At 41.9% G+C, this 17,257-nt stretch overlaps 1 protein-coding gene across 9 annotated transcripts in view; it reads right to left on the bottom strand.

The window, feature by feature from the left end:
- Nucleotides 1–17,257, bottom strand: part of STN1 (STN1 subunit of CST complex) — a 41,879-nt gene that overhangs the window by 16,874 nt on the left and 7,748 nt on the right. For 8 of the 9 annotated variants that reach the window (XM_025880965.2, XM_025880968.2, XM_073904241.1 and 5 more), the window contains 5 exons: nucleotides 16,122–16,217; nucleotides 9,893–9,961; nucleotides 4,708–4,875; nucleotides 3,858–3,972; nucleotides 1,517–1,691 (listed from right to left, as the gene is read on the bottom strand). In XM_025880965.2, coding sequence (XP_025736750.1) covers nucleotides 1,517–1,691; nucleotides 3,858–3,972; nucleotides 4,708–4,875; nucleotides 9,893–9,961; nucleotides 16,122–16,217 — 623 coding nt within the window. The remainder of the gene's footprint in view (nucleotides 1–1,516; nucleotides 1,692–3,857; nucleotides 3,973–4,707; nucleotides 4,876–9,892; nucleotides 9,962–16,121; nucleotides 16,218–17,257) is intronic. The other variant, XM_025880967.2, reaches the window with a different exon arrangement.

Here is a 17,257-nt window from a genome sequence, read left to right as displayed (position 1 = left end):
ACAGTCCAGAAATGGAGAGACTGGTTAAATAAATTATGGTACACGTAACAAAAGATTATTAGAGTGGCAAATCCATATGTATGGCTAAAGGCTAAGACATGCAGTTCAGTGGAAAGCTAGGTACAGATCAGAGTTTAGCATGCTACCAATAGTGTAAGAAAAGGGGGGGCTAGAACTACTCCTAGTTTATAAATGCACAGACTCTCTTCGGAAGGATACTCATGAGACTAGTAATGGAGCTTGTCTCTGGGGAAAGAGGGTAGGAGGGAGGATGGGAAGGAAACTTACTTTTAACTAGATACTTTTGGGGACTATTTAAATTTTTAAAAACTATTCATTCCTTCAACCAACAAATAATCAAGAACTTAGTTTATGGCAGCCCTGTTCTAGGCCATGGTTCTAGAGAGCAAAGAACAAGATAGAGAAGACCTCTGCCCTTGTAAAATTTAAGTTCTGGCAGAGGAATAGGTAGGCAAACAAGTAGATACCAGTGATATCCTGAGGTATGAAAACAGGGTGGTAACACAATGAGGAAGCAGGTGGCTACCAGAGCAAAACCGGGAGGGCAAGAAGGTGACATTCCAGCAGAGATCATTCCCTCGCGGAATAAATGAAATAAATAAAAATAAATGGTGTCACAACAACAAAAAACCTGAGAATTGCAATGAAAGGGAAAGCCTAAAATTAAAGTTTCAAATAACTCTTAATTCCAGGCAAATAAATAAACACCAAACAACTTAAGTTCACCTGTAACATGAGAGGGGGAAAAGGGACAGCTCTTTCCCAGACGAGTAAGAAATTATTTGATTGCCCCTAGAAATTTTTACTTATAAAATAGACTGAACACAACTTGGTCTTTATTCAAATCCTAATAAGGTAACCCTATTTTGACGAAGAGAGAGCAAGTCATTAAAAACTTTGGTTCAAGAATCATCTTGCTGGGGGCGCCTGGGTGGCTCAGTCGGTTAAGCGTCTGCCTTTAGCTCAGGTCATGATCTCAGGGTCCTGGGATCGAGCCCCGCATCGGGCTCCCTGCTCAGTGGGAAGCCTGCTTCTCCCTCTCCCTCTGCCCCTCCACCTGCTTGTGCTTATTCTCTCTCTGTGTCAAATAAATAAATAAAATCTTTAAAAAAAAAAAAGAATCCTCTTGCTGAATAATCTTGGAAAAATAATTACGTCTTCTCATTTATTTCCCTCTCATTTGGCTCCTGCTGAGATTAAATACCCATCTCAGTGAATACTAAGAAGTAGTATAAACCTTAAACTACTTTTTTACCCTACCCAAAGATTAAGTTTACTGAGATTAAATGAGGAGGACAAAAGGGCAGGCGCATTCTCATTTCAAATTCTTAGTGGTCAGTGACCTTTCCAGAGGAGAAACATGGACTAGAACCAGAACCTCTATTCCCTGGGTCTACCCTCTGAGTGTTCATGCCACAGTCCTATTCACCCGTACCCTTGAGCTACAGATATGGGACAGGGGACCTGAATGCTCACATGGGCATGCAGCACTTACCTGCTCAGAGCCGGCACTGTGAATCACAGGCTGATTGGCAAGGGACAGCAGAGATTCCACAATTTCTAATTCCTGCTGGTAAAAGGTTTGCACTTTGTTCTCCACGAGGAATTCTTTGGCTCTTTCACTCAGCAAACACGTGAGATTGGCAAGGTCCAGGGCACCTGGATCGCTGCTGGGGGAAAGTTTTTAAAAGCCCTGCAGAAAACTATCACCTCTGTTTCTTTTCAGTGTGCATAAAACAGAAATTCAGCTGGAAAATGTGACACTATATTGACGTTTGTTTGATTGATTGAAGTATAGCTGACACCCAATTTTAAATTAATTTAAGGTATACAATATAGCAATTGACAAGTCCATTACTATGCTACATTCACCACAAGTATGGCTACCATCCGTCACCATTCAATACTATTATAATACCATTGACTATATTCCCTGTGCTGTATCTTTTATCCCTATGACTTATTCATTCCGTAACTGGAAGCCTGTATCTCCGACTTTCCTTCACCCATTTTGTCCATCCCCACCCTCCCCACACTCCTCCCCTTTGATGGACACTTAGGTTGTTTCCATTATCTTGGCTCCTGTAAATAATGCTGCAATAAACACGGAGGTGTTTTTTGAATTAGTGTTTTTGTTTTCTTTGGGTACATACCCACTAGTGGAATTACTGGATCATATGGTATTTCTATTTGTAATTTTTTTATTTTTTAATTTTTTAATATTTTGATTTTTTAAAAAGGATTTTTAAACCCTTCCCCATTGTCTATTTTTGCCTCCTTTGTTATAGATTGAGCACATAAACGTGGATTCATTTCTGGGCCCTCTATTCTGTTCCACTGAACTGTGTGTCTATTTTTATGTCAGTACCATACTGTTTCTGGTAATGGGTCTGTTCAATAATAACGCTTGTTTTTGACATAAACGGCAATTCGTACAGTGAGCACTGTGAGCACATTTAAAAGGATGAGGCAGGACCATAGCAGCTATAATATTCATGAAAGATCTGGGAAAAAAAGTTAAGCTGCAGAAGAGTATATAAACTGTGTTCCCATTTTTATTAAAAAGCAAATGACGGGGCACCTGGGTGGCTCAGTCATTAAGCATCTGCCCTCGGCTCAGGTCATGATCCCAGGGGTCCTGGGATCGAGCCCCGCATTGGCTCCCTGCTCAGCAGGAAGCCTGCTTCTCCCTCTCCCACTCCCCCTGCTTGTGTTCCCTCTCTCGCTGTGTCTCTGTCAAATAAGTAAATAAAATCTTTAAAAAAAAAAAAAGAAAGCAAGCAAATGACAACCCATAAAATATATGGGTGAATGTTCATGCTTGTATATGCACAGAAGAAAAATGTCTAAAAGGATACGCATCAACCTATGAATGGTGGCAACCTTGGGGTAATGGTACTGAGGCAGGAAAATTGGGAACCTGCACTTTGTTACTTTCTACAGGTCTAGAGTTTGGGTTTTTTTAACCTACATTGTTTGAATACATAATATATATATGTTAAAAAAATTAAAGTGGGGGGGTGCCTGGGTGGCTCAGTCGGTTAAGCAGCCGACTCTTGCTTTTGGCTCAGGTTGTGATTTCGTGGTCCTGTGATAGAGCCCCGCATCAGGTTCTCTGCTCAGTGCAGAGTCTGGTTCAGATTCTCTCTTCCTCTCCCTCTTTAAATCTTTAAAAAAAAAAAAATTAAAGGGTACACAGTGAAGTCTCCTTTCTATCCTCTTTGCAGTTCCCACCCGTAGGCAGAGGCTATTATTGGTTTTCTGCCCCCGCTCACAGTCCTCTGATGCAGACACTAATGAGTATGCATGTATTCTTAGTCCTCCTGTAGCTCCCGGACCCCCCCCCCACACACGAGAAAGTAAAATCATCCCGAGAAAGTAAAATCATCCCGGTTGGAAATGATGGGTAACATTTTTTACAGTTTCTTGTTATAATGTGTCATTGTGTAGTATTTTGACTGTGAGGTTTCATGGCAGCTTTCTTGCCTTGGGGCTCATTGAGCTTCTTGGATCTGTGCATTTACAGTTTTCATCAAACTTGGAAAAACTTCATCCATTATTTCTTCAAATACATTTTCTCTCTCCCTGCACTCCTCCAGGGACTCCAGTTACACATACACTTTCCTCACAAGAACCTTAGAATATCTGTACTATTATTATCTTCACCTTGCAGGTAAGAAAATGAAGCCACATGGGGAGAAAGTGGACTTGCCCAGAGCCCCTCCATGAGTGTGGACAGCTCAGGATTTGAACCCCGGCCTACCCCAGCATCTGGGCTCCCGCTGCTTGGCTTACTGCCATCAATACATCTTTAGCAGTGAGAGGCCACAGCTTACCTTTCTTGCTCTAGGGCTGGACTGCAGAAAGGCTGGTCATAAACTTTCCTGTAGATACTGGGCAGCTCAAGCATCCTCGCGATTTGAATGTTACACATGGGATCTTCCACTTTATCTAATAAGCCATGGGGAAAACATGCCATAGAAATTACAGTGAGATCAGCTCTCTCCCGTGTCCAAACTGCTGCTAGGCACCCAGTGGGTCTCCTTCCCTATGGGTGCCCAAGGATCATACATCCTAGATGCACTAAATGGTTCCCAGTCATCCTTTGAGAGGGAATGCAATGCCCTCAGCATCACAGGCCCATCTGGCAGCAGACTGGAACCAGGGAAAGCACATTCGCTTATGCACTCATCTGTTACAATGGCAAACAACAGGGGCCATCGGTGGGATTTCCAACCAAAATCAGCCAGAGTCCTGCAAAACGTATCACTCATCAACAGCTAATTGGAAATAGCTGTTTCCAATTAGCTGCTTTCCTTCAAAGTTAATGGACTCAGTGGTATTCAAGAAATCGCCATCATTTTAAAGAATATGAACACTCTGCCTTAAATAGATTGACACATAGAACTTCAAAGTACTTTAAACTCTGATGTGGCCCAAATAAATTTGCCAGATATATATAATAAATCATTTGTTTTCTTCCCCCATTTCTAGTTACTGCTCTTCAAAATCAAGCTAAAAATGCTGCTTTTCTAAACAAAGCCTGTTATGAAATATAATTTCATCCAATAGAGGGTTACATCTTTTTATCTGAACTTTTTCGCCGTTTGACTTTCAGCTAACCCAGAGTTTACTGGACACACACCCAGAATAACAACCAATTTGGCAAAGATAACTTGTGCTTACAATAAGTAGTGACACGAATCTCTCGTTCCTCTCTGTATGTGTGGACATAACCTCTGATCTGGATAATGTCCCCAATTTCTATCTTTGTCTTCCGCTCAATGGTATCTTGCAGCTTCTTAAGCTGTGAGGTTAAGTTCAGCTCCCCTAGAGTTGCAGCAGCTGTAGTTGCTATAGGGCCAGAAGAGACAAATGCATAACACAATCACTCCACCACATGTGTGAGACAGTTTTGGGGTGAGACCAACATAAGATCCCTATTCATTCTACTTCTGATTAGCGGCTCTACTGTAAGAAATCTGCACACCCTTCTGAAATTCTCTGCTGAACAGAAGGCATAAGCTGTAATTATTCAAAAGTAGGCTGAAGGGAACAGAGTCTAGGAGGCCTGGTAACCCAAGTGAAAATGTTCTGGCAGGGCTCCGACATGTTCTCCCCTGCTCCTGCATTGCCAGTGCATTCAAAGGGCTCTATGTGGTTCTGAGCTGAATTCTGGGTTTGGTGGCAACAGCTCTCAACAACCCTTTAAAGTGTCCCTGCAGGAAGACAAGTCTGGCACAGGGGAAAAGGGGACCCAGATCTCCATATGCAGTTCTGTTTATGGGGAAGGCGAATATGCCTTAGGCTGATTTCCCACCTGGGTACTCAACACCCTAATCTCTCGCCTCTCATCTTTGTTGGGAAACTAGGGTAATCGCGCGCTCTCTCTCTCTCTCTCTCTCTCTCTCACACACACACACACACACACATTCTCATACCACTTAAAACTAAAAGCTTAAGCAACTTCATGGTGAAAATAACCCAATGCACTTTCAATTCTAAATAATTTCTAACACTTAAGTTTAATTTCAAATTGTATTAGTTAAATACTAAGAAGCAGAGCCGAGAATATTTGGGTACTATAGGTGCTGTTCTGAGGACTTTATGATGTATTAGCACATCTAATCCTCACAACTACACCTATTTATTATTAGCCCCATTTTATAGAGGAGGACACTGCGTGACAGAGGTCAAGCAACTTGCACAAAGTAAAGCAACTAGCTAGCAACAAAACTGGAGTTTGAACCCAGGCGGTCTCTGACACCAGCACCTTCCTGTTTATTCTTTATTCTCTGCTGCCTGCCCCGTGAGCATACTCGTATTTTCCAGTTACAGCTAGTGTGTGTAAACAATTCGACGTTCTGATTTTCTGCCTGGCTCAAGTTCAGATACACACATGTATCCACAGAATCTATACAACTCGAGCATTTTAAGAAATCATGGAGCACTGGCATGTTAATATACCACACTGTGATGAGATAGTCTCATTAAATATCCCATTCTCCCCACTTTTTGTAATTTTTTATTTCAGCTTTAATCACCTGCACTGGATGGGGCTTAGAGGTCAGCGCTTGGGTAATGGAGTCAGACAGACCCGGCTGAAATCTCCGCGCACCTCCTACAAGGTCTGCAACTGTGGGCAGGCTGTTAACCTCACGGCGCCAGAGTTTCCTCAACTGTGAATTGGGGGTAACAAGAGAGCCCACCTCACACACAGAGTTGTTGCACATGCTCTAAGTTAACCCTTACATCATGAGATTGGCACGATGTCAGATCCACAGGAGATGGTCTATAAATGTCAGCTATTTGTAAAAATGAATAATGAAGCCCTCTAGACAAAATTATTGTGTTTTCCTTGGGGTCTTTTGTTGGGAATTACTGGACAGAAAAGTAAAAACAGGTTTACAGTTCATTACATATTGTCAGAATGTTTGCCAGAAAGAAACAATCAAACTGTTCTGTTTTGACAAGGTGTCAAGGCGCATGCTTACAGCTCCTACACCAGCTTCGGCCACGTGGATGTTTAGTACCTTAAAAAATATGTAATGATTCCATGACGTTTTATTTTTGCTTTTAAACTGCCAGACAGACTCTGTGTTTTTATATAAGATGATCTGCTCTCTGCATTTCTTTACGTGTGAGAAATCATCTTATGCATTCCATGTATCCTTCATGTCTTTTTGTAGGGAAGCTCTATCAGTTCTGCTAATTACATCCACTCCCCCCATTCCACTGCTTTTCTGTGCTTATTGGATTTCATTTTACTACATAAAAGTTTGAAAACATGTTTAGTCTATCCCACTGTCACTGATGACAGTTTTCGGGGCTTTAACAGCTAGGGACTTATCAGAGTTTAACACGTGTATCCCATTATTTGCTGCCATAAACACACAACTCCATCTTCTTCGCATTATCATGTAAGCTGGAAGATACGGATCAGAGTCACCTCTTTTAAAAATATTTTTATCTACCTGAGCCAACAACATTTGTTAAATGCTGATATATTTCAAAAATATTTTTATCTACCTGAGCCAACAACATTTGTTAAATGCTGATATATTTCCTGCTCTTGTTATATACTTAGTGTTCCTATAATGAATGAACAAATCTATTAGCCCATTGATCACATTGTCTTAATCTAATACAACTTAGATGACTGTGGCTTTGTAAAGTGCCACGGCATTACTTTTCTTTTACCCCATCTACTCTATCAGGGGAAACAGCAACCTAGGGAGCACAGAGCACCAACACCTAGGAATCTAGAACACCATCGGCATTAATGGTATTCAGCTGACCGGCTTTCTTCAGAAAATACCCAGGTGTTACTTTTTAAAAGGTTATTCCATCTGTGTTCCTGTCCCCTCAAGCCTTGTCCTTAGGCTGAATTTAAAACATGTCATAATAAATGTTTCCTACAGCACTGCTGAAATGATCAGACTGGCGGCCGGCCTGAGAATGAGGCCCAGCTTTCACTGAAGGGTGAGCCAAACTGCCGAAAGAAAGGCTCAAGCTCTGTAATTTGGTGAATCTAATGAGATGGCTGGAGCCTGACGGAATTTCATTTTAAGTAGCCTATTCCACGATGGAAAGATAAACCCCCTCTAAAGCTCTAGTATCAAGGGCCAGGCTTTCTTAACTTTTCTCATAAGCTAGTCTAAATGGTACATGCAACAGGACATTTACAGGAGTTAATAGCTTATTCTCAATTACCTTAACGGACTGCAACATGATTTTGACTCAGGCTGAATTTTGTTTAAAAAAATTAGTCTCCATTGGCCACGTTCCAGGGGAAAGCTTTTAAATTGAGGGCAATTAAATGAAAAGGAGAGAATGGGCTAGTCGGGAATAATTTAAAAATCTCACTTCATATATAGCATGACGAGAATCATTTTTGGGCTTTTTCCTTGTATTCTTACCCTCTCTTTTTATTCTCAAAGCAATTTCCAATTAAGGCTACCCACGGTGACTGTTCAATTATTCATCTACTTACAAATATTTTTAAAATCTTACTATCAGTAGACATTTTCTCTAAAAAATTACTAAATATAAGAGTTATACGATATTCCTAATGTCATTCTTTAAAAAAAAAGTTGATTTTGAAAATTAAAACAATGTCTAAAACAGGAGTCTGCAAGCTACAGCCAAATCTACCCACAACCTGTTTTTGTAAATAAAGTTTTACTTTACTGTACGTACTGTGTGTGGCTGCTTCTGTGTTACTATGGCAGAGCTGAGCAGTTGTGGTGTGGACCAGAGTGCCCACAAAGCAGAAAACATTTACTATCTGACCCTGTACAGAAAAAGTCTGCTGCTCCATAGCCTGAAACAAGGACATATATTCAAACGACACCCTCTGATTGAAGGTCTGATGACACAAAAACCATAAATCTGCAAATGATTTTAATACCCTAGACATATATGAAAATTCAATTATCTGATTGTCCTATAGGCTTATGTCTTGCCTCTGAAACAGCTGCATAAAAATCTGCTGTTAGGGGCATCTTGGTGGCTCAGTCATTAAGCATCTGCCTTCGGCTCAGGTCATGATCCCAGGGTCCTGGGATGGAGCCCTGCATCGGGCTCCCTGCTCAGCAGGAAGCCTGCTTCTCCCTCTCCCTCTCCCCCTACTTGTGTTCCTGCTCTCGCTCTGTCAAATAAATAAAATCTAAAAAAAAAAAAAAATCTGCTGTCATTCTTAATTTTTTTTTTAATCTACAAAACATCCCAAGCAAAGCAGTAGCAATGATTAAGATGTTCCCAAATTAGGAAACGGAACACTGAAGTTATAGGAAACTGATGGCCAAGTTCTAAATGTAAATACGACAGAAAATTAAGCCAAGGAGCATTCCGTTGGTCAGGATAGTCAAAGTAGAAAGCTGAGCTTCTGGCAGGTAATGGCAGAGACGAAAGACACCGTGTATCACCCAAGGAGACAGACACCAGACAGTATTTCATGTGCCACTGTGTATGCTGCCAAACAGAAAGACAAGGTCCCAATTGCTGTAGCTTCTCTAGAACCAAAAATGATCACCAGTATTGCCCAGTATTTTTTTTATTATGAACTTAACTTAAAAAAACTACCTAAGGCCTATTAAAATGTACTCAAGGAATTCCAAATGCTGTTTCAGTTACAGTCAATGTGTTCAACATACAATTTTAAAGTTTCTTTTTTGGGCACATGGGTGGCTCAGTTGGTTAAGCATCTGCCTTCAGTTCATGATCTCAGGGTCCTGGGAACAAGTCCCGCATCGGGCTCCCTGCTCAGCGGGGGGTCTGCTTCTCCCTCTCCTTCTGCCCGCCCCCACTCAGGCTCTCCCTCACTCACTCGATCACACACTAAGAAATAAAATCATTAAGAAACAAAAGTTTCTTTTCAGTTTATATTATTCAGTGGTTAACTTCAAAGGAATCCTATTTTACCTTCTCATCAATCTTAGAATTTCTGACATCTTTGAGATTTCAGAAAATGTGGATCATGGGAACACAGAAGTTAGTGGCAATCACAGAAAAGTAAAAATCTCCAAAACCTTCTTTGGTCAAGGGATACGCCTGGAGCATGGGGATTCTGACCTCACTGGCAATTAGGCTAAAACATCTTGACTTCCATTAATAACTACCACAGTAAAAAGGAAATGCTCAAACTCCCAGCAACCTAGTCACGCTCCTGCAGGCTCGGCAGGAAGTGAGCACCAGAGAAGATGAGAGAAAGAAACACAACAAGCTCTTCTATGACGTCAGTCTGCAGAGGAGCCAGATCTGCAGTTGATCCACAGATTTCACCCGTGGACAAATATGAACATTCAGCCCTACAGCTGTTCTGATGAGCCACCCTGGGTAAAAAAAGTAAAGGACTGTCAAATAAAAGTACCTGATGAAGACTCGGTATTGTTCGACTTTTTCCAGCAGATGCAATTTATAACTCCAGTGCTGTCATCCACTGCAAGAGAAGCAGAAAAGGACAGAAGAGAGATTTGGGCACTGCTAGTGTATTCGCAGGTCGTCATTGCATTCGGCTATACCCTGAAGTGACATTTCTCAACAGCCCGGTCTGGGAACTGCTCGTCTGCATGGGTCGCTGGCATTCGAGAGCCTAGCGGAAGGTAGTCAACATTTCACTTACCCTGCCTCTCCTAAATAACAGTGTCCTCAGGAAGTTAAGTACAAAAATCTCAATGAATGCTCACATACAAAATCGGCCTTGCTCTCCCACCCTGAAGCAAGAGGGTGCTGACACAGCCCGTGGTTGAGAGGACTCGTGGCACAATCTTCTCTCACCATCTGCTCTTTCCCTAGCTCAATGACTTCCCAAGACAAGGCATCCCAAATTTCCTGACCCGCACGTCTCTTTGTGAATGAGCTTCTGCCCAGTCCTTAACACTGAAGGGGACGTAAAGAAAGCCAAGTATATTGCAGAAGAGCAAAGTTTTGTTTTCATAATGGAAAAAAATTATATTTTGATCACATAAATAATTTTGGCTTATTTTATCGCTAGTGCAACACACACACACACAGAATTCCCATTGTACTTGGATTTGTAACTGCAGAGGAACTGGAGATGTTTGCTAGGAGAGGTGTTTTCTCTTTGTCTAATTTCGGAAAACAAAAAAAGAGATCAGTGGGCTTAATGACTTTTTAAAAAATCATCAGCGAGACTGTTGTAAATGCACATGTAATACAGAATGTAATACAAATTTTTTATTGCTGGTTTAAACTTATGTTGAAAGCAGAAGCCAAGAAAAATATTTCTTATACTAAAATAAATTCTAAATAGATTTTATTAAATGTAAAACAGGTAAACTTAAAAAGAAGAAAATATGGGTAAATACTTTTGAACCTTGGGCTTATAGTTGGTGGGAAGAGACTTCTTTAAGCAGACCTGAAAATCAGAACTCATTTTTAAAAGTCTGATATAGATGACCAATTAAAAATTAATACCATATAGCAATTTTCTAAATGAAAGGGCTAGTATCTTAATGTATAATGAGCTCACACAGGGGCACCTGGGTGGATAAGTCGGTTAAGCGTCTGACTCTTGATTTTAGCTCAGGTCATGATCTCAGGGTTGTGAGATCGAGCCCCATGTCTACACTCAGCACTGAGTCGCCTTGAGATTCTCTCTCTCCCTCTGCTCCTCCCCCCTTCAAATAAATAAATAAATAAATACGTAAATAAATAAATAAATAGCTCATACAAATGAATAAAGTCCAAGACCACCAGAGAAAAAATGTCAAGGAAAAAGAACACATAATTTACGGAAGATATAAAAATGGCCAAATAAACATGTGTGAGTACACTAAACTCACTAGTTACAGGAAAAAGAACTTAAATAATTTCTCAACTATTAGAATGACAAACATTAAAAATATTGATACCCTCATATGCTGTTAGTGGGAGTGTAAATTTACATCAAATTTCTAAAGAGCAAGTTTGGAAACGTGTTGAATTTTTAAATGTATATGCCCTTTGACTTAGTGATTACTTCTAGAAATTTATCCTGAAGAGAAAAAGAGAATACACACACAGATTTATACATCTTGTATAAGGCTGTTTGCTGCAACATTGTTTATAATACTGTTAGTTGGAAATAATCTAAATGCTTATAAATATGGAACTGGTTAAATAAATTACAATGGCATTCTATATGAAAATAAAAAGTTATAGTGAAGATTTATATTCATTGCTCTTAAAAGATATTCATGCCTCATTTTAAAAAAGATCTTATATCTAATTTGAGTAAAACGTTAAATAGTGTATTTTGACAAAAATAGTTTTTTGGAGTGTTGGAAAGGAACTCCACACTGAATATATACATGCTGACTGTAAGCCTCATTTCAGAAATATTAAGAGAAAGAAATATGCATAATAGTATAAGGAAATAAGACATATCTATATTTCTCCAATATTAGGAACAAGTGAAAAACATTAGAAGGGATGTTCACCCAAACACTGACATTGTTTTTATCCTATTTATAGGGTTTCATATAATTTTTATGTACTTCAGTAAAACTTTCTCCAGTTTTAAATTTTATTTTATAATGAGTATCATTTTAAAATAAATCAATAAAGACATTCTGAGTTAAAAAAAAAAAACCGTATGACACCTCTAGGCACACCACTTCTCTGCCAGTGTAAAATCTTGGTTTATCATGTGAAGTAAAAAAAACATGAGCACATGAACATTTGTTCTAGAAAATGTGAAGACAGTGATGGTAGCCTCCCAGGATTCTAGGTCTGAGCTTGAGCTGCTGTCACGTGCTCTGAGTGCTCCAGGCACGGCCACCAAACCCTCGGACTTTCTGGTCTGTAAGGCCTCCTGGCAGGTGCTGTGCCCTGGCAGCCTGAGATCTGGCTGCTGGAATGCCCCGGAAGGAGAGCATCCTTGCAGAGCCGCACAACATCCTCCCCAGTTGGGCAGCACCGCCCGGGGCGCTGGCCTTTTGTTTCAGCAATGGAATGAGTCAGTGGGAACAGGATACACCCCCCAGACCAAGACGATGGTAAGTCAGGTGGAGCAGGACCCAGGACAGCAAGGAGTGGCTGCCTGGCCAGTGGCCCAAGAGCCAAGCTGGCCCTGAGGATAGCAGGGAGGGTGCAGCTCTCCCCTGAACAGGCCTCACAAGAACTAAAGTTCTTTCTACTCTCAATTACTCCACCTTCAGATGCTTTTCGGTTTCCCTCTGCCCACAGATGTGTCCTGTTCTTCTAACATCCACCCTAAAGAGAACATTTACTGGGGAATAGTCACACCTATCTCCTTAATCTTTTTAGAATGGCCAAAGGGTTAAGTGAAGCCCCTTCACGTCACAGGTACAATAATTGGCCTGGTTTTAGGGCCAGGACGAACATCCTCAAACAGCCTCTTTCATGTGACCTAAAAAATAGAAAATCGAAGACCAGATGGGCTCTCTGCTCCTCCCCATCCGACAGACAGCCACCATCTTCCGGTACAGTGCCCCGGCATCCCTAAGACACGATGGGGAAGGTCAGAGTAAACGGATTTGGCCCTACTGGGTGCCTGGTCACCAGGGCCGCTTTTAACTCTGGCAAAGTAGGTGCTGTCGCCATCAATGACCCTTCGCTGACCTCAACAACATGGTCTACACACTCTAGTATGATTCCACCATGGCAGATCCCATGGCACAGTCAAGGCTGAGAACTGGAAATTCGTCATCAATGGAAAGCCCATCTCCATCTTCCAGAAGTGAGATCCTGCCAACATCAAACAGGGTGATGTGGTGCTGAGTCTGTAGTGGAGTCCAGGGTGGGTCTTCACCACCATGAAGAAGGCTGGGGCTCACTTGAAGGGCGGGGCCAAGAGGGTCATCATCTCTGCTTCTGCAGATGCCCCCATTGTTCGTGATGGGCGTGAACCATGAGAAGGAGGACAACTCCCTCAAGATTGTCAGCAGTGCCTCCTGCACCACCCACTGCTTGGCCCCTCTGGCCAAGGTCACCCATGACAACTCTGCCATCGTGGAGGGACTCATGACCACGGTCCATGCCATCACTGCCACCCAGAAGACCACAGACAGCCCCTCTGGGAAGCTATGGTGTGATGGCTGAAGGGCTGCCCAGGACACCATCCGCCCTGCTACTGGTGCTGCCAAGGCTGTGGGCAAGGTTATCTGTGAGCCGAACAGGAAGCTCACTGGCACGGCCTTCTGTGTCCCCACCCCCAATGTGCCAGTCATGTATCTGACCTGCCACCTGGAGAAAGCTGCCAAATATGAAGACATCAAGAAGGTTTTGAAGTGGGCATCAGAGGGTCCCCTCAAGGGCATCCTGGGGTACACTGAGGACCAAGTTGTCTCCTGCGACTTTAACAGTGGCTCCCACTCTCCCACCTTCAATGATGGGGCTGGCACTGCCCTCAATGATCACTTCGTCAAGCTCATTTCCTGGTACAACAATCAATTTGGCTACAGCAACTGGGTGGTGAGCCTTAATGGTCCACAAGGCCTCCAAGGAGTAAGAGCCCCCTTGGACCACCAGCCCCAGTGAGAGCAAGAGGAAGAGAGAGACCTCAGCTACTGGGGAGTCCTTGCCCCAATTCACCCCCCAACATACTGATAATCTCTGACCTCTACAGTTTCCATCCCTGAATCCCATGAGAAGGGGAGCTTTTGGGGAGCCCTACTTTGTCATGTACCGTCAATAAAATATACTGTCCCCAGCAAAAAAAAAAAAAAAGACAAAGTCGATTTCTGGTGCAGGGGTGGGTGGTGAGGTGATGGGAGAGAGAAAAATCAAGTTGAGTTATACAGAGACTGTACAGCACAATGGAATCAGTAAATAGATTGGGCCTAGAAACCTCCATCAGGACTCTGAAAAACAAACTGAGGGTTGCTGGAGTGGTGGGGGGTGGGAGGGAGGGGTGGCTGGGTGACAGACATTGGGGAGGGCATGTGCTGTGAATTGTGCAAGACTGTTGAATCACAGACCTGTACCTCTGAAACAAATAATGCAATATATGTTAAGAAAAAAAAAAGAAGAAGAAGATAGCAGGAGGGGAAGAATGAAGGGGAGTAAGTTGGAGGGGGAGACGAACCATGAGAGACGATGGACTCTGAAAAACAAACTGAGGGTTCTAGAGGGGAGGGGGTGGGGGGATGGGTTAGCTTGGTGATGGGTATTAAAGAGGGCACGTTCTGTGTGGAGCACTGGGTGTTATGCACAAACAATGAATCATGGAACACTACATCAAAAACTAATGATGTAATATATAGTGATTAACATAACAATAAAAAATAGGAAAAAAAAAGAAAATTAGGAGCACCTTACAAAAAAAAAAGAAACCTCCATCAGTGGAACTTTGAGCAAGTGACTGTGCCTTATTTTCCTCATCTACAAAATGGAAAAAACATCTGTCCTTTCTATTTCAAAACATTAGGGGGAGAATAACACTAAATTTCACATGTAAAAGTGCTTTGTAACCTGAAATTATTACTTCATCACTGGTATTTGGAGAGGAAGTACTTTGTTATACTACAGAAAACGTACTTGCCCACAGCTGAGTATGCTGTAGGACACTGGTGAATACTTACTGAATTGTCTGGAGAAAAACAGAACCAATACCTCTGGTAAAATAAAAAAGAGAAGAGATCCAGTATGGGGATGCCTGAGATGATCTATTTCAGAGTTTAAAAAAATATATGCTGGGGAAAAGAAGAAGGCATGAGAAACCTCACCCGTCACGTATTATTTCATAAGCATGAGACAATCATCTTCAGGAAAATGAATCCGTGTTGAAGACATGCAATGATATTGCATCTATACTATACATTATCTATCACACGCAGACCGCCAGTGAAATTTCTTCGTTCCCTAGCTCAACTGCCTTCTCTCTTTCCACAAGTAGAGCAAGAACACAAACCCAAGGGAACACAACAGAAAGCAACACTGTCAATTACAGCAAAGGTTTGGAATCCAAAGTTAAGCTTCCCACAAAATGTCTAGCTTGGCCTCTTAACTGTAGAGACTCTAAGTGCTGCACAAGGCAACAGATGAAAATGCTTACACATTAAACTCAATGACAAAAATAAAGATGACACTAATTGCTCGTGTCCAAACTATAGAAATCCTTTATTTAGTTTGTATCATCACGAGGGAAGGGAAATTTTCTGGTAATGGATATTCACCCCTGAGTACCATAAGGCTTTTTAAAAAATACTGTTCTGAATATAAATCTTATCAATTATTTTTCATACCTCCCTGTCTTCTTGAAGAGTCTTCCTTAACATTAACCTGGCCTTTTTATTTTTAAAGGTATCAATATAAACATCTGCTACCATCCATTGCTATTTATAGCTACAGGTGTCCGTCCCTTATCAACCAGAGATCCTAGATGGTCCTATTTTCATTTTTCTAACTCCCCATCAGCTGTGTCATTTGACAGTATTCATCAGCATCATTCCTACCTTTTGCCTCATTTTACACTTAGTCCATGTCGGTGGCTCCAAGGGGCTCCTAATAAAGGACAAGTGCATGGGCTCTGTGAGTCCCCAGCTGCTCTGAAAGGCGGTAGTTGCTTCAAATGCAATGTTCAGCTAAGTGAGGTCCTTCCACAAAAACTCAATGCCAGGCACAATTGTTCTTACCTCCATAACTGAAGAAAGCATCTTTTTCTCTCCTTCCAATTACAGTTCCCAAGATCTCTACCTGCTTTATTGGGTGCCCATTGTAAAAAAATACACCTGAAATAAAAAAAAAAAAAAAAATCAGTCCTTGACAAATGGCAGGCCCCAAGAAATTCAGACGTCTTTTCCTTACGGGTCCAAAGTAGAAAGTTTGGCTTTAATGAAGCTTGTCCTAATGGAAAAAAGAGAAAACCAATGTTGCCCAACTAGGTTTGGTTAATCTTCTTTCCACTTGCGAAAATGAAATGTGCCTCCTTGTGGACCTCTCACAACAGGCCTGAAGACAGTCATTAGATTATGAAAAGAAATCTATTTTGAGGGACTGCAAAAGGAAAGAGAGGAAATCACAAGAAAGGCTTCTTTGACTTCTTTACTAGCACTTTTCTAGGAAGCCAGTCATCATTTCTATGAATTAGCAGTGACTTTGTTTTTTTAAAGAGAAGATAAGATAATTAGGTTACAAAATGCTGCTCTTTGGAGCCAGCAGATTACAAATCAAAAAATTCTCTTTAAAAAAAAAATTATTTATTTGAGAGACAGGAAGAGAGAGCACATGTGTGCAAGTGAATGGGGGGGAGGGGCAGAGGGAGAGAATCTTCGAGCAGACTCCCCGCTGAGTGTGGAGCCTGATGCTGGGCTTGATCCCACGACCCATGAGATCATGACTTGAGCCAAAACCACAAGTCAAGTTGGATGCTAAACCCACGGAGCTACCCAGGTGCCCCTGCCACAAGCTTCTCATTTTTAAAACTATTTTCAAAACCCAAAGGACAGATACCAGCAGGCAGGTTCCTGCCAGGGGAGAAACCTGAGAGGATAAACCTTACAATACCCAGAGGCCTGTTTTGGACCTGGGAAGGAAAACAGAGGGACTCTGGGCTGCAGAGAGTCCCTGATTCCACCCCCAGGTCCCAGTGCTGTCCTGCCCTTGCAGAGCTTCTCATCTGTGGCCCCCCAGCACCCTGACCCTTTTGGCGTAAGCTACTTGCATGTGCATCTGTCTCCTGCAGCTCATGAGTCCACACTAAAATCTTCTCCAGCATGTTTTTTCCCCCCATGATGGCTGAATTCTTTCCTTGCAGAAAGAGGCTGTAACC

This window comes from Callorhinus ursinus, unplaced genomic scaffold, assembly GCF_003265705.2.
Source record: "Callorhinus ursinus isolate GAN/ISIS: 27379988/994484 unplaced genomic scaffold, GSC_fseal_2.0 scaffold20, whole genome shotgun sequence".
NCBI lineage: Eukaryota > Metazoa > Chordata > Mammalia > Carnivora > Otariidae > Callorhinus > Callorhinus ursinus.
The sequence above is the reverse complement of the archived record's forward strand: the minus strand, read 5'-3'. Positions and strand labels throughout refer to the sequence as shown.